At 42.7% G+C, this 26,777-nt stretch overlaps 1 protein-coding gene across 4 annotated transcripts in view; it reads left to right on the top strand.

The window, feature by feature from the left end:
- The window catches only part of FNDC3B (fibronectin type III domain containing 3B), a 185,402-nt gene that overhangs the window by 79,919 nt on the left and 78,706 nt on the right, over positions 1–26,777 (top strand). For all 4 annotated transcript variants that reach the window (XM_040566522.1, XM_040566523.1, XM_040566520.1 and 1 more), the window contains 3 exons: positions 6,356–6,432; positions 14,722–14,965; positions 17,175–17,462. In XM_040566522.1, the coding sequence (XP_040422456.1) occupies positions 6,356–6,432; positions 14,722–14,965; positions 17,175–17,462 (609 nt within the window). The remainder of the gene's footprint in view (positions 1–6,355; positions 6,433–14,721; positions 14,966–17,174; positions 17,463–26,777) is intronic.

Here is a 26,777-nt window from a genome sequence, read left to right as displayed (position 1 = left end):
TATTTTCCCTATGCAAAAGTATTCAACCTCCGCTAAGGCCTGTGTTTGCACGTAGAGACTGAGGTAACTGTGTTCAATGGTTAAGCCGTGCAGATACAGCAGGCTTCAGGCTGATAACTTCTTTTGGATTTAATGCACATTTAAGTAGTCATTTGATGCTGAATCCAAGATCATTTGAAATCCATGGAGCTATTTCTATTAAAACTGAAGGGTTTGGTAATGCTTTTCTACTACCTTTGTAAAGCGAAGGAAAGATTTCTACTGAGCTGATCTGACTAGAGAATACATAGCTGAGGTGCAGGACGATGTGAATGTGCCTCCAGGATTGTTCCTCTGAAGAGGAAAACAGTGCGTTGACAGAAACGTCTGTATTGGAGGCTGATGTTACTATGTCCTTAGACTCCATGCACACTAACAAGATCTGCTTTTCTGCCCCCCCCCATTAATCAGGGAATATTGTTTAACAGCTTTGATAATCTGAGAAATTCTACAAGCATGTGCTAGGCAGCCTTTTATTCATATCCTTAACTACTGATGAGGTTGTATTGAGAAAATGGACAAATACCTATGTGTAAGCAGTTTAAAACTCCCTGTGTCCAGCTGCCTTCATGTATGAGCCCCATGGCAATGGCCAAACGCTGGGTGCTTTCACTAACCCCGTGCTTTGACAGGCTGTATTGACAATGTTATTTCTGCACCTTCCGCTACCCCACCTTTGGTAGGTTGAATGCAGCATAGTTGGGATTTTTCCAGCATTCCAGACCTCTCCAAAGGTTTTTGAACAGCTGTCATTTTACCCCCTCAGGCACTTAATCTTGTAAAATTTGCTCCTTCTTTTGTCCCTATCGCAGAGTAGTTTCAGTCTACAAATTTGTTCTCATCTAGGAACTAAGTATTTTGGTCTTGGTCAGCAGCAGACTTATGAACCCGTGTCTTAGTAACTTCAGCAGACACATGGGAGTTGCCTCTTCCACTGCCTTTAACCATACATAAGTAGAGTAAGTAAATGGTACCACTATCTTCCTAAAACCCCATTATACCTATTTTCATGGATGAAAACGGTTGTATCGTAGCAGGAGAGCACGCAGGGTTTCAGCCATCGCCACCACGGCCTGGCACGTAAAATCTATAGCATCTGAGCTAGCTCCTGGCTAGCAGGGGCTGCACCTCAAAGCTGTGGTGATATTTATATGTGGAAATTCTTCAGATCCTTCTTGAAAGGTCTAGGACTCTATAAAGGGATCCGACACGCTTGTGGCCGCCTGTGCTAGCGAGCAGGTTTGCTCTGCGGCCTACAGGCTGGTGTGAGGAGGGGTGGGTGGGCAGGCCTGCGGTGCTTGTTGTTTTCCGTGTCACCACCTGATTTGGGTGCTTTGAGAATAACCAAGTGGGAAGGGAAGCCATGTGTGCCTGACAGTGAAAGGGAGCCTGTTTGTGCTTATTTCATTGAGGAAATTGTTCCGGAACAGCTGCTCCTCCATGTGAAAATGCAAAACCCTGGGTCCCTGCCAAGGGCAGCAAGGCCTGGGTCATTTGTTTTAGCAAAGCAGGCCAGTTTGCCCTTTAATTATCTTTCCTTTTCGTTCGGTCACAGCTCTTGCTCAACAGATTCACTTCCTGAGATGCACCCTGCGTGTTGAAAGTCACGGTACCAGTTTTGCTGTGAACATAACGGTTTTCCATGGATTAATTATAACTGTTAAACTGTATAAAATACAGGGCATTTACCTGGCTGGGTTTCGTTTTCTGCTTAACTGATGCAGTAGGTTCACTCTATTAAAATGTAGAAGATTCTTCAATTTCAAAGTAAAACCCTGCCAAAATTACTATATCTCATACGGCTTCTGTGCTAATGCGGATATTATAGGATGAAATTGTAAGTCAGTATGTGTTCGCTAGAAGGAGGACTGAGATTTTGCTGAGCAGTTCATGAACTTGAGCTTTCAGTAACTGGTCAGGATGTGAACTTCATCCTGAATCCAGGAGGGGTTTGGGTCTTAGGAACAAGGTCTGCAACATGGGCAGTGCAAACATCTAGTAAAACGTGTCCAGGGGTTGGAACTGGATGTGAATGATATTCTGCAGTGGACGTGGTTTAGCAAGAGAGAGGGAAATTCAATGTATTTATCTGTAGCAGTCAGGAAAGAAAAACAGTGCAGTGCAATGACCTCTTTGCCCTATAATGCTGCATGGAAAGGAAGAAACAAGAAAGATGCGTTGCCACAGCCAGAGGAACTGAAATGACAGATTTTGGCTTCTGTAATTAAAAGAAGAAAACTAATTAAGCTAAAGAAACCTTTAACGTATGCATAAAAAGTCACTCAGATACAAGAGCAAAACCATACTGATTTCAAAATTGCTTTTATACAAGAGTTTTGCAAGTGCCATGGGCTGAAACTGAGGCTGTAGTTAGCCTTGAAAACCTTGGGGCAGAAATTCCTCAAGCAGATTGTGACATGATTCCCGAAAGAACCAAAAGGGACAAAATTGCTGGCAGTCCCCATGACAGAGTAGCCTCCTTGGCAGGGTTAGTACAAGGAAGAAAATTGAGGTAGGCTTGGGTTCATCTGCAGCTTCACATAATATGCCATAGTACAAGAAGGAATAGAGTAATTGTCATTTTTGTTGTATTGTATGTGCAGCTGGTTTTTGCTTCCTTTTTCTTTTTTCTGTTTTTTAAGGCCAGAGATTTGGTAAATGTTTTTGTCATCTAGAAATGGTCACAATATTTAGCTCCCACACCGTGAGCTGAGTGGCAGAGCAGCTCCGAGGAGGCAGCGTGTAGCTGTAGGAGGAGGACAGGCTCTCACTGAGGCGTCAAACTATTAATTAGCTCTGCCACGCTATGAAGCCGAGTCGCTCTTGTACTGTCCCTTGATTACAAATGTGCTGGAAAAATGAACCCTCGATGCTCTCACGGCTCGGGCGAAGTGTGCTCTGTCCCCAGCCTGGGGAGACTCCAGCGCCTGCAGCCTGCGAGCTGCCGAGCAGGAGCAAGGGGTTCCTTGCACCTGCGTTTTCGGAGGCAGCCAGCCCTCCAGCAGCTGGTGGAGGTGCTCTCTGTTTACGATGTTGGAGCTTGGAGTGGAATTTGGACTCTGGCTTTGTGAGCAGAGGTGGCCAAATCTCTTCTGGCTCAATTTCATTGTGAACTCAGGAGACAGCCTTCGTTTGTTAACAGGTTCAAAAACTGTTAAAGCAAGCTCATTGCAGTGTACAGCATCCAGGTCAGAGCAGAATGACTTTTCCTCATGTAAATTAAAGTTTGTATTGAACCATGAGCTTCAATTAAAATCTGCAAGGCTCTAAAATACTCTAGGGGAAGCTTATATCCTTCCTATAACTAATTGAGGAACATCCTTTTCTAAATATTTACTTTTTAACAGTTAAAAATATTAAACAAATTAAAATAAATAAACAAAACACCATCTCCACCACAAAAAATGGTTTGATTTTGTTTTAACGTTAAATGGGGAAGTAGGGAGTGGTTTCACTGCAAGAACAGTCCTTAATAATTCTGGGTCTCGTCATGCCACGGAGATGGGCTCTGTATATTACGCACTGCCACTTGAAGTTGTTTTGATACCATTGATGAGAGAGATGAAATAATGTATGCTAAAGTCATTTGGCTAGCCTTGAAATCAAAGCACTGGAAACAAAACCTTGCTGCAAATCACTAGGCTGTCATTCTTTTAAGACCTCTTATCCAAATGACTTTAACAGTTTGTGGGTCGTGCGCAAGGTTAAGGATCGTCTTGCACGGTGCACGTTTTGATGATAAAACACAATCTTTTTTTTATTGGAATGGAAGTGTTACAGTCAACAGTATCAGTGTGGGAGTTTGATTTCTTCCTGCCAGTAGATTGCTACTCCATATGAGCAGTTGGCAAAAGATTTTGCAGGACAGATGATGAGCCGTGCCGAGTTAAGTGATTCTCAGTTAGCTGTCATATAGTGACTAGCTGATCTATACGTAGAAATTCCACAACTGTTCCATTTTGAAATGTACTTCCAAGGCAGAGGACGTATTTTTGAGAGAGACCAGCTAGGGCAATGGTGACCATATGTAGACAGCATTTTGGTGAGGGCTTGAAACAGATTAAAGCCTTTATTCTATTAGCTATTATCCACTTGTAACATTTGAATTGTTGTACTTAAATGTTGGGTTCAGTTTTTTCATCTTATGAAGACATTTTTCTCTCAGTTTTTCAGGTTTGAGAAACCCCTGACAAGAAATGAGTCGTGTAACAATGCTAATCATTCATTTCACCTATTCTCAGGCATGTTTCATCCTGAAGAACTGACCAGCACTTGATAATCTCGTTTGGCTTGAACTCCCACGACAAATCGTTGTCGTGTATGTGCCCATATGGGCTGTTACGTATGGCTGCATACTGCCCAACTAACGGCGGTGTGAAACTTGGCGGTATGTGGAACCAGAGGTTCAGAGGGAAGTATAAAAACACGTTCCTCAACAGAGATTTGTAAAGATTTTTTTTGATAGGAAAAATACATTTACTCAAATAATACTTCTGGAAAGCTCCCTCTGAACCAATTGTCACTTCATATTTTTTTATGGGTTTAAACAGAGCCATTTGACCAATAACTTCACCCCGCCAGTAATTGCTTGCTGCTCATGCTGTCGGTTTTTTCCATGCCTACTGAAATTGTTGACTACGGGAGCTTTATCTGGGGAGACAACATTGAGAGGGCTATAGAATGAGGTGGGAAAAAAAGAAAAAGAGGAGTAATAAAGCCTTTTTTTTTACCAGTGGGGCCGTAGTATCGGCGAAGTTCCCTACGTAGTTAAGTACAGGGAAGCCTGAAGAGCAGCAGAACCACACGCTTGTAACGACTTCTGAAAGAATAAAAATTTAAACTTCAGGAGTTTTCACATGCTTAATACACTTGATAAATTATCATATTTCAAATGTAGCTGTGACTGGTAAAAACCATATGTGCTGATCAGGCTATAAATAACTGGGCAGAGAAAATGAGCCAGGATCAGAGAGATGCAAATGGCTCAGGTGGGTTCCTGTGTGCAACGCGTGCTTTGTGAGAGTGAGGAGAGACAGCTGCTCGCTGTGCCATACACAGCCTGAAGACTACAAAGATACACGTGGATAGGGGACAGCTTCTCTGTAGTTTAATGTGGACTGGTTTTGCTGATACCAGAAAACAGGCTGTGGCTTGCTTTGTTGCTGGAGATTTCACTGGACCTGTCCAAGCGTTTGGAGCGGTCACTGCTGTGCTGATAGGCAAAGCCCCAGCCGTGACATCCCACCTGTGGCTGGAGCCTTTTAGCTTCCTTTTCTAGAATGTGACACAATTTGGAGATGCTAGGTGTCTGAGAAGGACATCCAAGAAGGTCGTGAAGTGATTTTTAGTGGAAACTAAAACTCCATTTACGGTTACAAAGTGCGGAGTTCTCTCTGAGCTCTTCTTCAGAGTTTGACCGTGAATGTTCTCACAGCCTATGGCAAATGCGAGATGAAGAGATTAGTATAAACATTTGCATATTTAATAAGAAAGTAATTAAATTAATTTTTCAAAATAGTAAATTCTCATAGCAAACGTCTGTCTGATGTTTGGGGGTTTCGTTTTATTGACTGCTCTGGGTGATGTTTCTGGTTTTTATGGCTAAATCAACGAGCAACTGAGTCAACTATTTCCATTTTATCTGGACGCTTTCTTGTAGCTGTGAGGCTGTGTTTGCAAAGTTGAATGATTATGGCACTTGCTTTGTTATACTTGTACTTAGTGCCTCAAAATGGAACTGGCACGCTCAGGGCTGGATTTCGGAGTGGAAACCATAAGCTTCTTGCTTGTATAACCACATTCCAAGGTTAGTCTGAATAGCTGAGATAATGAATTTGGTCTTTGTGCATTCTTAAATAGATAGACAGCTTTTCGCATATGTGATTTTTGGTACAATTGGACGCTTTCCTTGGGAGCTGCCTAATTCCAGGCTGCACAGTTTCTGCTTTGTTCTGAGCTTCCATGCCTTCAGCAAGAATAACTTAACCAGATTTCAATATAGGAATTGTGGGCTGCTAAAGGACATATTGTGTTACTGCTTAATGCTGTATAAGTTGATCAGTGGGTAATATAAAGCCTGTGTTTTAGCTGTTTTATGATGAAAATATTATTTCAGCAGAATATATGTTAAAGTCATTGAACAATGATCTTATTCTCAGTGTGATGGCACAAGGCATTTTCCACACACCAGAAATGACTGGAGCTGATCATTTTGTTATTGTAGGCTCCTAAAATAAATCTATTTTTAACCTTTTTTGAGCAATTGTGCAATTTCTTTTAACTGAAGAATAAATCTTTTTTTCTCCCTTTTTATTAGGGCCAGCGGAGGTTCCCATGATGTCACCCAATGGATCCATTCCCCCTATTCATGTGCCTCCCGGTTATATCTCACAGGTATGCTGCTGGAAGAATTAAAATGTATATAAAAGCAATAGCATTGATCATATAGAGAAGTCTACTTGGTTGAAGTGTAATTCAGAAATATTAATGAAAATTATACCTTTTCATACTCTTCCTCTTTACTGACAGTACACACGTTTGAACATGAGCACGCGTGTGCATCTGCACACACTATATGGTATGTGTACCAGGTTTTTAACAGTAGCTAAAACTATGCATAGTTTGAGCCAATACGTGCAACGTCCCTACCTATGTGAGCAATCCACATCACTAGGTGATGCCTTAAGTCCTACTGTGACAGTTGTAAGGGGTAGGAGACCAGTGGAAGTGGGAGAAGGAGCTATCAAATGTGCTGTTGCTCCTCAGTGTCATCCCAGCAGAAACTCTGCAGTGTCTCGAGAACTCTCTTTGATTTTGTTTTAAGGAAGATATGATTTAATTATCTATTTTGTATTTAGGGAAAAAAGGTGGAAAAAGCTTTTTACAAAGGTGTTAGGTTTTAGAACTCTTGAACAGCTACTTTAGATTACCTGATCATTTGTTCTCCTTTCATCTTCTGCAAAGCTTAGAGGCTTTTTATAGTTTTTTAAAAAAAAAAGGCAGAGGAAGTGCAAACAGTGCAGTAAGTCTGATCATTTTTTCAATTTCATTGAGCTGTGTACTAGACCGAGAGTTTTATTAAAAATATGCAAAGCATTTCATATCTCATTGATGGATAACATAAGAACTTTGGATGCATACGTTTTGACATCTCGTTAAGCAGAAAATGTATGGTGTCCTGGAATCCCTTCCCCTCCCCAGGAAACATGTGAGGCTGTCTAATTCTGAAAAATTGTGGATGGCGTCATGCTTAAATCCCACAAAATGCTGCAATCACTCTGTGGTATTTTAACTTCTGAACAGAGTGAAAACATGCCTCAAGTATGGAGGACGTTGTTAACCTTCTGTCTCTTAAAAAGCATAGCCTGAAAGTCTCAGCTGAAGGCTGGACCCCGGGCTAGGAGCAAGCACACGTAGGACAGCAGGGTGCATGCTCCCGGCCTACCCCTAGCTGGGTGCCTGGGTACACCTTGAGACAGCATTTGCCATGCCTTTAGTGCTCTTCGTGGGCTCACCTAATTTAATAGAGCCCACATCGTGCAGAGGCATATCCAAGGGACGACTACAGTGTAAGAGAAGTGCCAAAACGTGTAAGAACCTTTGCAGGATTCTTAGAGTGCACCTCCATTTGAATGCATATCTGGGGGATTGTCTTATATTTTGGCTGCTCCTGGATGTTTGAATAGCAGCTGCAAGAAGGAAGCATGGTTTTGCTTTGCTCTGTATCCAGTGGGTGGAAGGACTGCTGCCCAGGGAAGCAGTTGAGTCACACCATCCCTCTAGAGGTCTTCAGAAAACATGTAGATGTAGAGCTTAGTGGCATGGTTTAATGGTAGACTTGGCAGTGCTAGGTTAAAGGTTGGACTAGATGATCTTAGAGGTGGAACAGTGAAATCGTGTTCACTCCCTGTGCGTGTTTCATAGCACATGGGGCTCCTCTCCATGAGTGGTACTTACAAAAATGTACAGGACTTGTACTGCAGGCTGACTTCTCTGTTTCTTATGTTTTAATAGTTGAGAACCCATTTGGTTTTATTTTTAAAGGATTTGGTCTTCCTTCGAAATAACTTTAACACCTTTTTGTTATTAAACTGCTTAGACCTCTCAGTTCCTGTACTAAGATAAGTGGCTGAGTATAGCTGAAATGCTTTCAACCAAGCGATCAAAGTCTTAGAGCTGTACCTTTGTCTGAACTTGGTTCCTCTTGTCTGCTTTTTGTGATTCACCCTAATAGTCACACTAAATAAACCTTTAAGTAGTTTCTTAACCAATAATAATAAAAAAGCCTCTTCTGAAAAAAAAAATCCAAGCAATTGGAAATACGCTGTAAAGTTTAGGGGAAAACGGTGTATTCAGTGCTTTTCAGCAGCAGAGTGCATTTTCTGCTGTGTGGAGAGTGAACCTCTTGCCTTTCAGATTGCTTCATATTAAATAATAGTTGAAAGTGTGTAGTAATCAAATTAGTTCTTACTGTAATAAAATCTGTGTGCCTTATTTGCTCTTGTTGCTTTGTTGTCTCATAGTTAAAAACACAATTTCATGATGAACAATAAGAGCACAACTTAGATTTAGAATGGCATGGGAAAGGCTATAAAAAAGCAAATTAAAGCACTCTGAGATATGAATCAAAATACATTTGATTTTTAGTTTGATTTGTCCCCAAAGCGTATAGGCAGAAAACAGATACCCCAGCGGAGAAGTAGCAGTGCTATTAAGAAAAGACATGAAATCCTTTTTCCGTTTTGCTATGCCAAGCCTTTTGGAACTGTGAGCATTAGCCTTAAATTTTACATGAGTTATCTAGTGATTGCTACCTTGGATTAAAATGATACTTCAGTACCTCTTTGGTACTGTGAAAGTGATCAGCAAAGGGAGCTGGCAGGAGGCTGCGTGCCCTGCAAGATCAGCTCTGTTGGAAGTTGGCGGAAATATAGATCAACTCTATTTCTAGACTTCAAGGGCCGTATTAGTAGTCGTGACTGGAAGCTGGGTTTGATGATGTTACGGAGATGTTCTTGATGATGAGGCTTTGTCAGGGTGGAAAAAAATACTGGAAGGCAAATACACACACCCCGTACAGATCTTCCACAGTATGGTTTTTCTTTCAAAGGCAGGCAAAGTACAGCCAGTTACACTGCATTTGGTTTTCAGCAGACAAAGCTCTGTGCACCTCTGGCAGGTGTGAACGATTGTATCAGAGTGAGTGTCTCTGCAAATATTTGTTGGATAAGGGTTAATAAAATATCGAAGAGGAAAAGTTCCCTACTGTGCTCTAGGTGGACAGTATTGCTGCTGTACAAGTTAGGTGTGGAAGCTGGCACTGTAGAGGAATTTGTAGTAAATTCGTGCAACATCAACGACTTTGGCTGTAGCTGCTGAACTGCAGAGGAGAAGGGAGCAGCTCCTGCGGCGTGCCAGGAGCTGGGCACAAGCTGCTAATCCCAGGCCTGGCTCCGAGCTGCGGATGGAGCTGCTTCCCTGCCGCACGGTGGGGCCGCCGGGGAGTGAGCCCTGCGCTGGGACGCGGGCATGAGGCCGCCTTCCCTCGGGCTGGTGGCCCACTGCCTCCTCCTGGCTCCCGGAGCGCTCCGGCCTCCCCACATCAGCACAGACTGAACATTAAAGGTTATCATTTGGATGCTGAGCATCCAAATCTGGGGACACCCTCCTGCGTTACTGTTTCTGCTTTTCACGGTGTATGTTAGGGTGGAGGGAAGGAGGATTTGGGGTGTTCTGATGGGAACTTGAAAAATGGAAATATCAAAAGCCGTGATTGTGAACTTGCTTGCTTAGGGCTATTGGCTGAGGACTGCTCGCACTTAAGTAAATCTGGAGTAATTCCACTGAGTTTGAGGAATTACTCATATGTAGTTGGACATGAAAAGTTGGCATGAAACTCCGCTTTTGGTTTTATTTACAGAGTTGTTAATATGCAGTCTTTGCCGCAGATATTTTAAGGCTAAAGCGCTCAGTGAGTGATCCGAGTGTGAAGTGTGCATAGTGCTGATAAGGCTGCTCTGGTCAGGAGGCAGCGCTGGGGTCGCGTAGGCTCCACTGCACAGCTCGAGCCATCGTCCTGTGGCTCAGTATTTCTGCATCGAGCACACAGCATTTGATGGAAACAGACCATGACTTCTAGAAGGAGGGAAGTCTTTAAATGACATTTGAAGTGGTAGAAAATCCATCACATCCTCAGGATTTTGTTTCTGGTAAATTCTCACGTGGTACTTAGGGGCATGGTTTAGCAGGTAATATTGGTGGCAGGGGGACGGTTGGACCAGATGATCTTGGAGGGCTTTTCCAACCTTAATGATTCTGTGATTCTCTACACTGGGAGGTGTTCTCATCCAAATTAAATTAACCTAGCATAAGCTTTTAGCTACAGACTCTGTTTCTGTATGGCTTACTGCTCACAGAACTGCTCTTTGTATGTTGGGGGCTGCAACCAGTCGAGTCACCCTTTAACAAGTTGATCCTCCCTAACACTGAACACCAGGTGGGTTTTGCAGATCTCATACTTAACAGAGCAAGCCATAAAGTGATGAGCCTTTTCAGTTCAAGAGTACTGGCCCTGAAAATGTGTATCATTCTAGATTTAAAATATGCTAGCATTTTTGCCAGTACTATGGATGGTCACCCATGCTTTCCAAGCTGAAGGTACAGATGTAACGCTGGTGTTTGTACACAATGGATGACAAGGATAGCGATGCCAAACTTGTCGGAACTGGCATGATCTTGGATTGGCATCCTTAAAAAATTAAGTGAATAAATAAACTGTTGACATCTAAGTTCCTTGCAGATGAGCTCGTTCTGTACTGTTTTCTGGTACAGATTGATTTATGAACGAAGGCTCAACTTAGTTTATGAAATTCCCGAAGTACTGGTCATGGTCCGCCCAGTGGCCATGCTCCAGATGTCCTTGCTGAATCTTGCACACTAGGTTTAATGAAACAAGAATAGTTTTTTGAAAGGGAGTGGAAATGTATTCCATATTGCCGTGGTGTGCCCATTCGGTCAATGTGTGTGTTACAGAAGCTGATGATTGTGTTCCTTTAACCAGAACTTAGGAGAACACCGGTACAGTTTACCTGTACAAAATGAACATGGCTGTATTTTTCCTGGGGGTATAACACTTAAGTTTCAGCGGGGAAAAATAGAGAACTTGGAGGAGTGCTATACTTAGAATATGTGAATTATCTCAGTTAGATGGAGTTTTCATTGCTACAGTGATGTATTTAATGTAAAACAAATAATATAAGAAATACTATTCTCAGCTAACGGCAACCAATGGGGGAGGCAACTTTATTGTGTACGAGTGATGTTCATCCAGATTCTCCTTAAAGATCATGCACCCCGCTTAGTAAGTAGGCTTTTTAAATTATGGCAATAACCACACAGAACTACACTATAATAATACCGTTATTGAAGTGGCATGCCTGTTACACCAGCAAACACAAAAAATATAACAGCCAGAGACAATTTAACTGGTAACTGTTTGAAGAACACAAAATAATGACAATTTGGCTCTAAGTGCCAAATGCTCAGAAATATTCGATTTCTGTAAATGTAAACCGTTAAAATTAATAATAACTTTTAATACTGCAGTTATATCTAGAGACCTCAACATTGCTTCTGGGCACTGACTTAGAGACAGCTTGGTAAACAGTGCATTTCCTGACATTTATGATCTTCGTGACACCATTTTAAGCAGATGCAAAGAATTGCAGCTTTCTTCTTTAAGTAGCGAAGTTTAACCTCTCTGCTAAGTTATGTTATTTACAGTAACGGTTGAAAACTCATTTACTCTGTATTTGATAAATTGAAAAAGTGTCACCTCCCAGAATGGCGCTGCTAAAATTTACACACTGCAGGTTTTATAAATCAGAAGGTATCTGCAGTCTTAACCAGTCCTGTTTTTGTAGTTACTTAATGCATATAAAACCTAATCCATTGGATCGCCAGTTTTATGACCTGTTAATGACAGAATATCATATTTAAAGGTTGCGTGTGCATCTTCAGAAATTTACATATCTATCTGTAAATCCTAGTTTAGGGAGGAAATGTCCTGTAGGGCAAGGAAATAAAGTAACTTTTTGCAAGATCCCCTGTGTCTCTGCATTCACTGGAACACATGCACATGAAGTAATAAGCACGCCGTAAGCATTCGTGGCCTGGAGGAAACAAAAGACATCAGTCTCTCAGCTTCTTGACAAAAGTCATTTGGAAGGCTGGCTCATCCCCTGCTCTCTGGCTTTTCTCTCACTACTGCTGATGTTCTGCAGCTTCAGCAGCAGCAGAATTTCATCAAAAAGGCCATCAAAGAGGCTTTGAGGCTTCCTCCCTGCTTTCTAGAAGATACTTCAGGAAGAGAAATTATAATAATTCAAGTATCGGTTTACATGAGGTGCTGCTACACAGTGCAGGCTTTCTGTCTAAGTCTGCTTTTTAACATATTCATCTTTCACTAGGTCACAGAATACATATGTAGTCTGCTCTAGATGCACAGATAAGGTCTTGAACCTTTCTGGAACACTGAAATCGTCTCTGGGGCTTAGCCTGGCGAAAGCCAGGACGAAAACTTCACACGTCAAAATGCAGGAACTTTGCTATCTCAGCTAAGTTAGATGGTGATTGAAGTCTGAGAGAGTTTCTGCGTTTTCATACAGTCTCTTAAATAAATTGCTTTACTTTTAGTTACGTGCTAAAAGGAAAAAGATTTCCCCGTTCTCTGAATTGGAGTGCAGGTTTCAGCCCCAATACATGGTTGAGGGCTGTGGAGGTTGAGCAGAACCTGGTAAGGGAGATTGGAGGCCTGAAAACGCGGCAGTCAAAATGGTGTGCTGGTCTGCCGCTGGCGCTGAGCTGTCTTTTGAGGACTCTTCTGCGTCTTTGAAATTTAAAGCTAGCAGATGACAAATTGCTAGCTTAGGTTGGAAAGTTAGAAGTTAGGAAAAGTACTTTAAGCTAAACAATTCCTATTCTGGTTATTCAGCATAGCGAGCAACACATTTTTTAATGTGAAACATCAATTACAAGTGACTGAATTACTTTCTGGAGAAAATTTCCTTCTGTAAGGAGGCCAGCTAGTCCACAGAGTGTCCATGTCTGTGGTGTCAGCCCATAGCTGACAGGCATAAATTCAGATAGCCCTGGGACGCAAATGGCATCAGTTAAGAACTGGGTCAGCTAATGCTGGTTGAGTTTTACCCTGTGTAAATTGCTCAGATGATGCCTGAGACATGGACTTGTGTTTGCTGGAGCATTGCTGCTCACGGCTCTGGCATTGTGTATTAAACAAGGCTTGTCACCCTGCAAGAGTCAGCAGAAACAATTGTGTGCCCATGCCACGATTGCTTCAGTTCGGGGTATATCAGCGTAAATGATTTTTTTGTGGTTTAGGCTAAGACATGATGATGTTACTGGAGTCAGTGGGGCGTGGGAATCTTTCACAGGTTTTCTTCTGCTGATGCTGCTGGCGAGGTTGGATGTCTCCAGCAAATGTGGTGGCAAACGGCTGAAAGTGGCAGCATCTTCTGGCAGATGCTTAAAATTTACTAGACTTCATCTGCCAAAAACCTTAGCATGGGTTGTCTTCATCAGCACATCAGGAAGCTTTGTTCTTTGCCCTTTTGTCTGGGCTGTGAATGATGGGACCCTAAGCTGTGCCGTTCACTTCTCTCACACAACACACTCATCCCGTACATTATTTACTCCCCGTGTGTCATCAGTCAGTTTAGAAAAAATAGTTTCTGACCAGCCCGTTTGTTGTCTGACACTAGATTATGCTTCCTTCATGTTTTTCTACCTTATGCGTTTCTACACACAGAATCAAAGTAATATTAACTGTTCTATGTGGCTGTATTTTGAAGTTCCAGAAATGGCAGAAGTTTTTTTGAATAAGCTTCAAGAAAAGCTTGGCTCGTAGGTCTGGACCAAAATTGGGCTGGTTGACTGGTCTCCAGAAATACAGCTCTGGAAAAAATATAAGCTGAAAAACTATTTTCAGCCTAAGCACATTTCCACCTTCCTACATCTGTTTTTACATGCTTTGACTATGGTCTTTGGGGCCAAGCTATGCATATTTGAGGGTTGATTTGCATGGACATATAGACGAGCTCTCTAGCAGAAGAAAACTTCTGCCCTGTGGTTTGCTTTTAACAGATACCTGTTGTGAACAGAGCAAGTCTTTTGAAAAAGGGTGTCAACACAACACATTCCTGCAGCTTACAGCTCTCTGTGCACACACAAAAGCAATGCCAGTTAATTTCCAGCTGTTCCTTACTCTGTACTCCCTCAAATAGCCCTGTCCAAATCAGTAGTAGAAATTTGATGTGCAGAAGGTAAGATTGGTCCTAATGAGTACTCTTATTTTGGTGCCTTCTATTCCTTTCTTAATTGCTTTACTCTCTAAATACAGGGTATTTATGTTGTCCCTTACCCACCTAGTTACCACTAGCAATAATTAGTCTCCCAGTGATGAGTGTGGCTATCTGAGTCTCCAAAAAAAAGCCACATCACCGCTATGGTTGCTTGTGCTGATAGTAATTTTAGAAAAGTGCTTATGAATAAACCGAAGGCCCATCCATTTTCTAACGGGAGAACAAACCATGACCAGTGCTGTTTTCAAACCGTGTTCGGTTCAGGTGCCTCATAACGTGCTCCTTTCCCTGCCTTCCCTTGCAGGTGATAGAAGACAACACCGGCGTTCGGAGGGTGGTGGTTACCCCGCAGTCTCCGGAGTGTTACCCTCCCAGCTATCCCTCGGCCATCTCTCCCACCCACCACTTACCTCCGTACCTGGCGCACCATCCCCATTTCATTCACAACTCTCATACAGCGTTTTATCCTCCTGTCACTGGACCCGGGGACATGCCACCACAGTTTTTCCCACAGCATCATCTTCCCCCTACAATATACGGAGAACAAGGTGAGTTGGAAGGAAGTGCTGGCGTTTCACACCTGTATTCAGGGGGATCTAAGAGCTAGCATAACCAAGAGTGGATTAGAGAATTTAGGGAGAGGTTTTCCCTGCAGGGATTCTTTAAGTGCCCGAGCAGGAAAGTGTCAGGGTGTGTCACCATCCCGAGTGCAGCAACTCAGGACAACCCGATGTTGCAACTCTAGGTTGCAGACACAAAGACAATTTTAACTTAATTTGTAAATACAGTGGGAAACAATTCTCATCCTGTGTTCCAAACTAGGGCTGTGAGTCACGCTGATTGTTCTGCATTGTCACGATGCAGCATTGTACAGAAAACCCAAAAACAAAATTTGTCAGTCCTGGCTTGGGAATGAGGGTGGAAAAGGAGGGCTAGATCCGAGCAGGACTTGCCACAGTCATTTCCAGTGGGAAAAGCCGAATACCGCTTCCTGTTGGCAGCATTGTGCTTTCTGCCCCTCAGCAGGTCACAGCCACAGAGGTTTTCCAAGAAATAACAGGCATTTTCTGTTTGTTGTTCTGGTTGAGACTGGGCAGTAAGTCACCGAAAAGCACCATCTGATACCAGAGGGTAGCGTGGCAACCCTAATCAGGCCATAAGTAAATAATGGCAATAAAAGGAGTGAAAGCAGCATATTTCTGTCTGAACTAGCACTGTTGTGTCTCTTCCATCCTGGAGATAAGTCTTGGTGTAATCTGAAAGAGGGCATTAACCAAAAAAGCAATCAGGAAAGGTACTTGAGATGCTTAACATGGAAATCAGTTCTGGATTCACGATTTTACTGCCAAAATACATGGAGTTATTACACTTTGTAAAGAACATTCTCAAGCCTTATCACCAGAAGTAAGACTTTTTTTGGAGTGGGGAGGAAGAGACAAAGAGAGAAAGAGAAGTATCTAGTGATGCTACTCTTTGAAGTTTCTGTTGACCAACAGACCTCACCCTCTAAAGGGGAATGGGCATTACAGCTGATACTTAACTTCCTTTTCCTGAGGGAAGGAAATGGGAAAGTACCACTGCAGCCCATCAGATAAATAGGAGAGGAATTTTTCTCTTGAGAAAGGAACAGTGCAGTTTGTCAGAGAGTTTAACAAAGTGTTGTGTGCAAGCATTGGAGCGTGTTAGGTAAACATAAGGGCTTTCAGCTGCTGGCGAAGTAGATGTTGAATATTTCTATAGCCTACAGATACTAAGAGGCTGTTTCAACTTAAAGATAAATTTAAAAAAATAATAATAAATCTTTGATTGCCTTACTGGAATGACCTATACTTGTGACCTATACTAAAATAATTGAAATGGTGAGTATTGTACTCATGAGTCATCCATCATTTCCCATTTGCCCAATGGCTTGTACTGTAAACAAAAATGTATTTATTTGTATCATGCTGTTCTTAACCAGGTAGTTGATGCGAGAATCTAAATATGATTGTGTAACCAGAAAAGGAAAAGTAAAGGGCAAGACAGCAGAGAAATAGAAAAGAAAGAGTCTAGCTAGCTGAAACAACTTGGAAAGTTGTAATACAGTATACATGGTGATCTCAGCTTAAAAACGAGGCTACTGATAGCTGGGTGGGATGCCTGCTTGCTTCAGAAGTGTTCATGATAACGCATGAATGGGTGTAGCAAAATTGTAAAGAATATATTGAGGTGGGGAATGTATTTAATGTTTATCTGAAGTATGCGTGTAATACCTGTAATATTTTTCAAGCTTTTTTAGATAGTTTATCTTTTCAGCTCCTGTTCTAAAACCCAAAGCTTTCACTTCAGGCTGCACTTCCATTTCTCTCCTTAGGCAGGTGGGACTAACACGATTGCAGCTGGGCATCTCCACTTATTCTGTCCAGTCAAGTTCTGGGGAAGAATCTGCTGGATTGCTTAATGAATTTAGGAAGGCTTTTTTCCAAAGTATTAGTCTCCATGGACTTTTCCTTGAAATCTGATTGCCCCAATTACTGTATTTTACTTTCAGATAAACGTTCATCCGAAGAATTATGAAATCTCAAACAGCAAGTGAGCACACTTAATATGATGCAAAAAATTCATCAATTCTGCAGAAAAGCTTTCTTAGAAATAAATGGTTTGTTGTAGAAGTAATAAGGAAACTCTGGTATTTAATTTGGAGATAGTCAGAAATCTGGTTTTCTGAGGAATTTTGTTGCTGTTCTGACTTAATGTGGGTGAATTCTTTCGTTTCAGAAATCATACCACTATATGGGATGTCCAGCTATATTACCAGGGAAGATCAGTACAGCAAACCACAGCACAAAAAACTCAAAGACAGGCAGATCGACCGCCAAAACCGTCTGAATAGTCCTCCTTCATCCATCTACAAAAGCCATATAGGCAGCTGCACAACTGTATATAATGGTTATGCAAAGAGCCACAATGGAGCGAGCAGTGGAGGCGGTGGGGGGGCACCAGGAGTAAAGAAGCCAGAGCGCAGAGCAAGAAGCAGCCCAAAGTCTAATGAACAAGAGCCACATGGTAAAGACAGTTTTATTTATTTTTAATTCCTTTTTATTGCACCTTTCCGGCTTACGACCGGCCGCCTGTATATGGATCTAGTAACTATGCCAAAAAACACTACCACCCACACATAAAGACAGCGTTAATACAGTGTGAACTTAAATATAAACGTTGAGTTTGCTCTGCTATATTTGTTTTGTAAGATGAACCCGTTGCCTTCCTATCTTTCATGACTATTCCCTGGTAGCTGTAGCATCATTCTCCTTTTATCTGTTAGAAACAGCAATGAGAGCTGTTTTGGCTTACACTCTGTGTGTGTGTAGATTCAAGTCTGCCACTAGTTAAAAATTTGATGATGCTGTGTTGCTGCTTCCAAAACTGCAGAGTACCCTGGAAAAACTATAAAAGGTATATCATACGTAAAGAATAAGAGTCTTGATTTGGAAAACCAGACTAACCAAAAACCTCTTGAGAGGCACATAGGAATGTATGAATTCGGAGAAAAACTTGGAGAAAGGTGCGGGAGAACTGAAGGCGATAGGTTCCTGTACAAGAATTTGTTAACTGAGGTTCGGGTGTGTTTTATAGCTTATTGTTCCCTACCAGGTCGGCGTGCACGTGGGATGGCAGCTGGCAGGTCTTTTGTGGGTGCTCGGGTGTCAGAGCGACCTGGTGAGCCGGCTTGGGACTGGGGCAGGCGAGCGGCTGCCTGGCAGGGCGACTAGGATCCCTGCACACCTCGCACAGTGAGCAGGAGCTTGCTCACTGAGTTAGAAGTTCTGCTTACTGCTGCAGTTAGTAGAAACCACATTGGATCGCCAGATTGTGCTACCACGCAGCAGCTTCAGCCCTCCAGGAGCTTAGCAGGCTGCACTGGGCATCGCAGCATCGCTGGATGGGGCTGTGCCGTGCCCTTACAGCGCTGCGGGCACGCTGCTCCGCTGGCACCTGGGAAGGCAGCTGGAGTCCCTGCCTGTGTCGGCAGGGGATGTGGGCCTTTGTGATGGGGAAGTGGACGACAGGCATTTCTGCTCCTGGGTCTGGTACCCATGTGTCTGAGTAACGCAGCTGCCCGAGCATCGTTTCTCGGCAGCGATTTCTTGCGGTGGTGTGTTGCTTCTTGCTAGGCACCTCGAGGCAATCTCTGTTATGACTACAGCGAGCTTATTGCACAGTGCTGTAAGAATAATATTGGAGAAAACGTTCATCATACCATGCAAGGACAACTTTACTTTTTCCAGATTACGGGACATGAGATATTTAAGTTAATGATGTACTTTTCCATAAAATACCCACTAATTGCGTGTATTATGCACGTAAGTGCTTCTGGAACGTTCTGCCTTGTGTCAATGCCTTGCTGCTCCCTGACGATGCTCAAAGAACCAGGGTTTTTACCAAAGAGCTGGTTCAGCACTGGTAGAAGAGATGGGGTGACAGCATCATCAATAGTGCTAAAACTGAGTACGTGAACGATGATGCTGGAATATGTAAATGATGTGAGTTTCCTCAGACCTTTTTCAATGACAGCATCGTGTCTTTCTTTTGGGAGACAGAGCTGTAAATAAAGATTTTTGGCTTATGCTGGATGCTAGAAATATGCCATTGTAAAATTTAAAAAAGAAACAAAAACCAATGGCTTATAATTGAAAGGTTAGCTACTATTCCATGTATTTGTTGTGGTAGGATGGACAGTGTCTTGTACAGATAGAGGGCTTGGAGGCCTGGGGAGGTTCTGATTTGAATCCATACTGCTGCTTTTCTACAGAGCTGGTTTAAAACTTGACCAGGAGTGGAGGGATTGGCTGTTTTTTCCTTTTTTTTTTTTTTTTGAAAGGAGCCTCGCCATGTAAAAGAGCTGTAAGCGGAAATCCTGTCCCATTCATGCTGTCCTTTATGAATTTCAGTCTGAGTCACTTCCTTCTCATGCACTCGGTGGTTCGCTCCTTGGTCGTGGAATGATCTGCTAGCTGGGAAGCTTTGTGTGCGACCGCAAGCGCGGTGGGAACGCAGGCAGTTTTAAGCATTCTTATAATGCTTTTGCCTCAGTGCTACTAAAACATTTTTTCTTTCAGATCAGATAAAATCTTTTTTTAGCTCTCACTGAAGTTTTGAGAACCTAAGATAGGAAAAACTAGAGCGCTCCCATGAGCAGAAGTGGGAAGCGGGAGGTGGAGCTGGGGCGTGCATCCTGCCCGTCGGCGGGGTGGGCTCTGGGGCACGGCTGCCGGCACAAACAACCCGAGCGGGCTGCGGGCAGGCAGCTTCACCGGCACCTGAACGTACGCCTGGCTTGCAGAAGCTGTCCATACCTGTTCTGTCCCCAGAACAACTCTACAGAGAGACTAGATGGATCATAAGCCTTTGTAACACCGTTATCATAGGTGCGCAACCAGCCTAAAGCCACGAAGGTGGTGCTTTCCTAGAGCTGAGGTTTTGCACGTCTGAGTTTGTGCACTAAAGCAGACTTGAGGTGTTCCCAAAGGTGAAAACCATTGCTTGTATCTATCCCTGCCTGCATTGCTGCTGGACATTTGTCAGGAGATACGACTACCTCCCTGTGCTCATTTGGTTGAGGTGAATGTGTCAGGAACGCTTGGAAAATGGGCTTAGCAAGACACCTTTCGAACTAGGGTGGTTTTACTTTGAAAACACTTTAAAAGTACTGAACTCAGCAAAACTGAAGTACTTAAGTGAGTATTTCTTAATACTGATCTCTTTTCTTGCTTCCTAATCTGCTGGTTGCATTTTTTTCCTTTTTCCAACATGCCCCAACTGCGAGGCTGACATTTCCATATAGAAAACCTTGTGCTCCAGCTCCACCAGCAAGCTGCTGACACAGAGGTAAAGTTGGCTGGTGCTGTCAGCCTGGGCGGATGCTCGCGAGAACCGCTGTCAGCAAGTGTCCTCGAGCCGTGTGGGGTATGCTCAGGAAGCTGCTAGGACGTAATGCAGGGTGGATGACAACGTAGGAAATAAATGGAGCTGGCGGGTTCTTGGTTCAAGCCCATCCTGATCTCCGTTTGCTTTGTAACATTTAAAATATATTTAGAAAAAGGGTGGGTTTTTATTTTATTTTTTTAATTTGTTTTGTTTTTTAATTGTGTCAAGTTTGACGACTCCAGAGCCTGCAAATTGAAGGGAAATTGAGGGAGATGTGATTCAGCGCAGACAGGAACCAGGCGAAGTTCCTCCACTTACTCATTCTGGATCCTGCCAATTCTTTTCTATTCTAGTCCTGAATCGGTTTTGCAAGTTAATTGGGCTGTGTATGTATCTGTATCTGTATGTTCTACAGATTTAACAGCTTAAAAGAGTAGTTTCTTTATTTCTGGTCCCTGTAAGCACTGGGGCTGAGAAACACTGCGGCAATATATGTAATGTTTATGTTCTCTTAGCCAGGAATTGATGAATGGAGTGAGGAACAGGGAGCGAGTGTAGTGACAGGACAAGGAGTAACAGTTTTGAACTGAGAGGTGAGGTTTAGATTAGACATTAGGAAGAAATTCTTTGCTGTGAGGGAGGTGAGGCACTGCACAGGCTGCCCCGAGGAGCTGGGGCTGCCCCATCCCTGGCAGTGCCCAAGGCCAGGCTGGGTGGGATTTGGGCAGCCTGGGCTGGTGGGAGGGGACCCTGCCCATGGCAGGAGGGAGCTGGGGGGCTTTGAGGTCCCCTCCAACCCAAACCAGTCTGGGATTTTGTACATACTGGTGAGGACATCTGTTATACCAGCGTAGAAGTGTTCTGCGGACAGAATTTATCATAAATGGTTCTACTGCAGACATATGGAATACCCCTGCATAAGTGCAGCTTCCTCTGGTTCCTTAAATCAGTATAAAATTGTATAAAATAAGGAGATTTAACAAGATTGTCTCCTGAAGACAAGATGTCAAAACTGACATAGTGATTTTATTAGTAGCATGTTTAAAAAAAACACTCCAAAGACTAAAATGCATTTGTCAGGATACGTGAATTTTAGAGCTATACTGAATAATGAAATATGAAGCGCTATTTACTGGAAACGGAAACATTTTGGATCTTGTAAGTGTAGATCATCACATATGAAATCTGAATCGTGCTACTGTTCTTGCTGTGTTTTTTTTTAGTTTCAGCGAATAATATTACCTGACTGAATTGTTTAGATTCTTGTCTAATTAGGAATATGCAGCGTGTTGTATGTGTATCGTTTTTTTATATTTTTATTAAGTGAGAGGAAATACGATGCATTAATTAGGGCACTCCTTGACCTTGAGAAGCCATGGTTAATTTGTGGCACCAGGGAATTTGCAGTGTGATATTCTTGTGCCTCTGCCTCATCTCCTGCATCATGACAGAGCTTGTGTTCTTCTTTGTTTTTATTTGGATATATGAATACTTCTTAAACAGTCTTTGTTTTGTATTTTTTCCAAGGTAATAGGGTGTGAAATTGTTTGTCCAGGCAGAAAGTGAAATGGTTATGAGTTTCTGATCTTAGCGTGATGAGTACACCTTTGTGCACCAGAGCCAGGTCTGTTAGCTGGGCTGCAGGGATCCTGCACCACAGAATGCTTTGTAATAATCACGTAAACTGTCCACTTAAGCGAGCTCCTACAGACTGATGAATGTATTAGAAGCACTGACATCATGCAGAGTTCAAGCAAAGTACATTCCCACGTTCATGTCAATCTGTATGCATGCAAGAATTTATCCAGATCAGACTTAATTTATGGCTTTTCTTTAGCAAAAAGAATCACTGAGATGTTTATCCAGTTTCACTGAGAAAGACGCTGTGTTGAGGGAGAAAAGATAAATCTGTTTCCTCTTCAGCCTTGAGATTTGACTTACCTTTATCCATCAAAGGCCCACGATGTAAAACATAAATATCACAACAGTGATACTGAAAAGCAAGTCCAAGCCCTGTGCTAATTTGTTCTTTCCCTCGGCCATGAAAGAACCAGCTTCATAACGTAGGCACTAGAATTTGTTGGTAACACTCCTATTTAGATGATAATCCCTTGCCTTTTAATTTATTTTCATGATGCTCTTCCATCTTGAATCTCAACTACTTTTACAGGTGATCATAAATACATTAAACTTGGTTTCATCCAGACTTTCTGTACCTGAAAATGCAAACAAAACATCTGGTAGCTGTGGACGTTTTGATCTGGCATGGTTGTAAGCTGCTCCACGTTGGTCTTCTGGGCTTCCATGGCTCTGAGACACAACTAGGGCAGAATGGTTGAGCACGGTTCTGGTTGCATTTTCAGTGTCATCGCAGAAGCTCAGACAAAGTAAACCTTAACTGAAGCTTCCTAATTTTAATAAGCAAGCTAGCCTGTTAGAAACGCAGCTCAAAGTCCATCTAGGTAAGTATACAGTAAAGAGGGGGGAAGTCAGGAGCCAGGGCTCTCATTTGACCTTACTGGTGACTTAAAAATCCTTGTTTTATTTTTTCCCCAAGGCTGTTTTTTCATAATCCTCATCAACCCCTCTAGACTCTGATATTATTTGTCCCATCTGCTTTCATCCCTCCCTTGTCTCGTGTTACCAGTGCCGAGGGGAGCTGGATAAGCTATCTGCTCCGTGATTTATCAGGAAGTTGGTGCTGAATGACGTAAGGCACAACCTCTTCCCCCAAAGGATCTTCATATTATCTCAAGAATTTGCAGCTTCTGCTGCAGCCGACAGTCAAATCCAGAAGACTGAAATCTGAGTCTGAGACTTTCTCCTAGGAGTTTACGTAATTTATAGATAGCTAACCAGCAGAAAAAAAATATTATCAAGCACATTTTCATCCTGCTTAAATGCTCGGTGACTAAATCCCTGTGTTGGGGAGAAGTTACATAAAGGTCACAGAGCTTCAGAACAGGATAAACAGTGTATTCTCACCAGTTAGCAGGAGATAATGTGGACCACCGACAAAGGAAGGGAAACAAATTTCCCTTATTTGGACATATCTGGGACATCGAGCCAGAAGGGAGAGGGTATTTATTAGTGAAGAGGTAGAACATTTCCTCCCTCCAGAGCATAAAAAATAAAACACCTAATAATTTAATGAACCCTATTTGTATACCCAGATGTTCTGAACAATGTCTGTTTGTGTATTCATCTGGATTTACAAAGCCAATGAATTGAAATTTCACGTCCCACTGAAGTTAATGGGTTTTGTTTATCTACATCTCTTAGGCTGTGCTACAAAACCAATCACTGAGTTTCCTTTTCTGAAGAAGGATGGAATTTGATTCCCAAAATGTTGAGTATTGCAATTAAAAAATGGATAAACGTTCTTTTAGAATGAAGCAGCCATTTCCATTTTCTCCAAGGTTTATTATAAAATATTTTGTCCTGAAGCCTGGGGCTTTGTTTTTTGCTTATTTTTTTCTGCAAGGAGCTGTGCTTAGAAGCAGCTGCTTTGATTTACTGATTCATGTGACTGTTGTCTGAATTTCATCTCAGCAATGAAATCCAGATCAAGTTGAAATTCCTGTAGCTTTGTTGAAGCCTTCCCAGTGAGCTGTAATCAGGTGGATATTTCTGAGAAATATTTTGAATATTTCAAAGATTCTCAGTGGTGAAAATGGTTGAAGTATCTGAGATTGTATATTGTCTGTATCTCATGCAGTACTGCTATTTGCACAGATAATTCTTCCAACTTAATTATAGTTATTTGGTATGGACACACAGACCAGGGATTTTTACTTATGTCAGAGACATGGGAGGGTACTTAGTATCATCATGGCTGCCTTTTTTATTTAAAAAAAAAAAAGAAAAAAAAAGTGTTGTAGGAATTTAGCACCTGCCAGTGAAATGGATTTATGCTGGGTTCACTTGAGACATGTGTTTCAAAATTGTTCCTGGTAGCAGACGAGCCGTAAGGCTGAGCAGAGTGCATGATTCTCATGCTCCGGCGTGCACAGGAGTTGTGTGAGGGGCCTGGGGGCACAGCTGGGGAGCAGACGGAAAGCCAACGGCTGCAAAGCTGCACGCAGCCGTAAGCCAAAGTTTGTACAAAAACAACTTGCTGCCTCGCAAAACTCAGTTCGCTTTCTCCTTCAGAAATGATAGCGTTGGTCACATCTGCTCTTTATGAAATGTTATTTAATATAATTCTAGTTCAAGTAGTCGTAGGCCGGTCATCATTCAGATTTGACTGCAAAATAATTTAGGCTGGGGTTATTTGAGTAAGTTGCTTGTCTTCTGTCATTAGGAAGACAGTTTATTTCTGATCTGCTGTCAAACTGTCGGTGTTCGAGTTGATTTAGAGGACAGTGGGAGCTCCTCATCTTCCCCATCGCTGAGGTGTAGTGGCTGGGCTCAATGGAATGAAAAAAATGTTCATTCTTTCCTAGGTTATTGTCATGTCCCCCCAGCTGCCTGCAATCTGGTTATCGTGTAGCTTTCATCTGGAAAAAGAGGTTAATAATGTCATCTGTAACAGAAAAACTAGGATGGGGTTCACTCACAAGACATCGTGACTCTGTAGCCATTCACCTGGTTTGGCAGTGGAAAATCCCAGTGCAGGTTCCATGAAAACTCTTCGTATTTCAAATTTGGAGTGATTTTTCTTAGATTCCACAGGAAAAGTCTGCTTTTAATTTTTTTAAACGTGCAGATACTGTAAATAATGCATGGAAATAAAATTTCGACTTCAATGTAAATGTTAAAACAAAATCAAGTACAGTGAATACATATATGTTGTGTCCTGCTTTAGATAAAGTTTTGCCTGCTTGCTTTCTTGTAGAAGATGAATGACTCCCTGACTCTTTCCAAGAATTTAAAAAAAAAAAAAAAAAAAAAAAGTGGTTATTCCTAAAATACGGTATCTTTCCATTGCCTGCAATGAAGTCTGAATATGTTTCTCCATTAATTTCTGTTCTGATTTAAGTGAGGTTGGGTAGTTGTGACTGAGGGCAAAATTGGGCCTGCGGTTATTTTCTTAAAGCTCCCTAGCCTCTGAGGGGCACCCCTACGCCTCTGCGCACGGAAAGTGCTCTGCTGCCTTCGCATTGTTGTAGCAGACCCGGTGGCTTTACGGCGCTCACTGCCAAGGGGATTGTTAATTTTGGCTGAGGAGCAGTGTTTAATCCAGACCACGTTTGGAGCTCCTATGGAGTTTGTTTCAGCTGTGCTGTCTGATTGTTTTCCTGTGCAAATATGGAGATTTGTAGGCTATTTGCTAGTTTTTGTTTGATCAGGAAAATGCTATTATTGCGTGTAAGGGGCAGATCATCAAAGGCCCTTTTTTGTATGGCTGTATTGAAGATTAAGAAAAAGCAAGCTTGATTTTAGGTTCAGTTCTGATGCCATTGTCTCCCTGCATTGGAGATGGTATTTCAGAGAAAGCTGTTTCCATTGGCATGGGGCTGCAGTCACAGGGCTGGAAAACCTCTTGCGTGAGTGCCACCTGGGCTGGTAACGATGGAGGCTTGTCAGAGCCTGTGTTTGACAGGAATTGTGTTTCCCGCTCACATCTTAGAGGGCGCAGGGGTCACCTCGGACATGGGTGGACCTGTTTGTTGGCTGTCTCAGCAAGAAGGACCATGGAGTGAAAGAGAGAAATGTCTCCATGATGGAGACAAATTTTATGCAGACACAGTCTGCTGCATCTCAAGCTGGTGGCAGGATGCAGCGGAGCTGTCGCTGACCGGCCCGTGACGAGAAGATTGTAATTTTTGGTGCTGTCAAGCTCGTGCTTTCCATCAACGTAGAGCTCAGTTGGGAGGAGAAGTGGTGAGACTGCCTCTCGTTGTTCGGATCCGTGACTTTCTGGCCCTCACATCGCCCAGCTGCTGAGAAGTCAGTTGCCGTGACTGAAGGGAACCTTTTATTTCCGAGAGGAAATCTCGCGTCTGTAAATTCCAGATAACGTCACTTCACAGCTGGCAGCAGCCAGACCTCCTTTTGAGTCGCTGTTGAGGCCTTTCACAACTTAAGGAGCATCGATAACTTAGAGGCGCAGTTGGGCCTCCACTCCTCCTCCTCCCTTGGACTGGGGAAACCTGCGGGGCCTCTTCGACCACGTCGTTTGTGGCAGCTTGGAGTAATAATAGTAGTAATGTGGTGATCTGGGCAGAAGTTACTTCTGCTTTTGAATGACCGCTCAGTTCCTCAGACTTGGAGGGCTGCCCGGGCTGCCCTGCCAGGTCGGACCGTGGCTGTTGAATACTGATGAAGGCGAGACAGACAGGCAGTCATGGGCTGAAGTGACAGGAAATAAGGAGAACCGAGAGGGGGAAGGCATGGAACAGCACGCAAATAAATGAAAGGAATTAGGGATGAGGCGATGCCACACATTCCAGTTATCGTAGAAACCCATGAGATGCTTGAAGAACTTCATTGTTCTAAAAAAAGGCTACC

This window comes from Cygnus olor, chromosome 9 (assembly GCF_009769625.2).
Source record: "Cygnus olor isolate bCygOlo1 chromosome 9, bCygOlo1.pri.v2, whole genome shotgun sequence".
NCBI classification, from domain to species: Eukaryota; Metazoa; Chordata; class Aves; order Anseriformes; family Anatidae; genus Cygnus; species Cygnus olor.
This window is presented reverse-complemented; position numbering and strand designations above follow the sequence as displayed.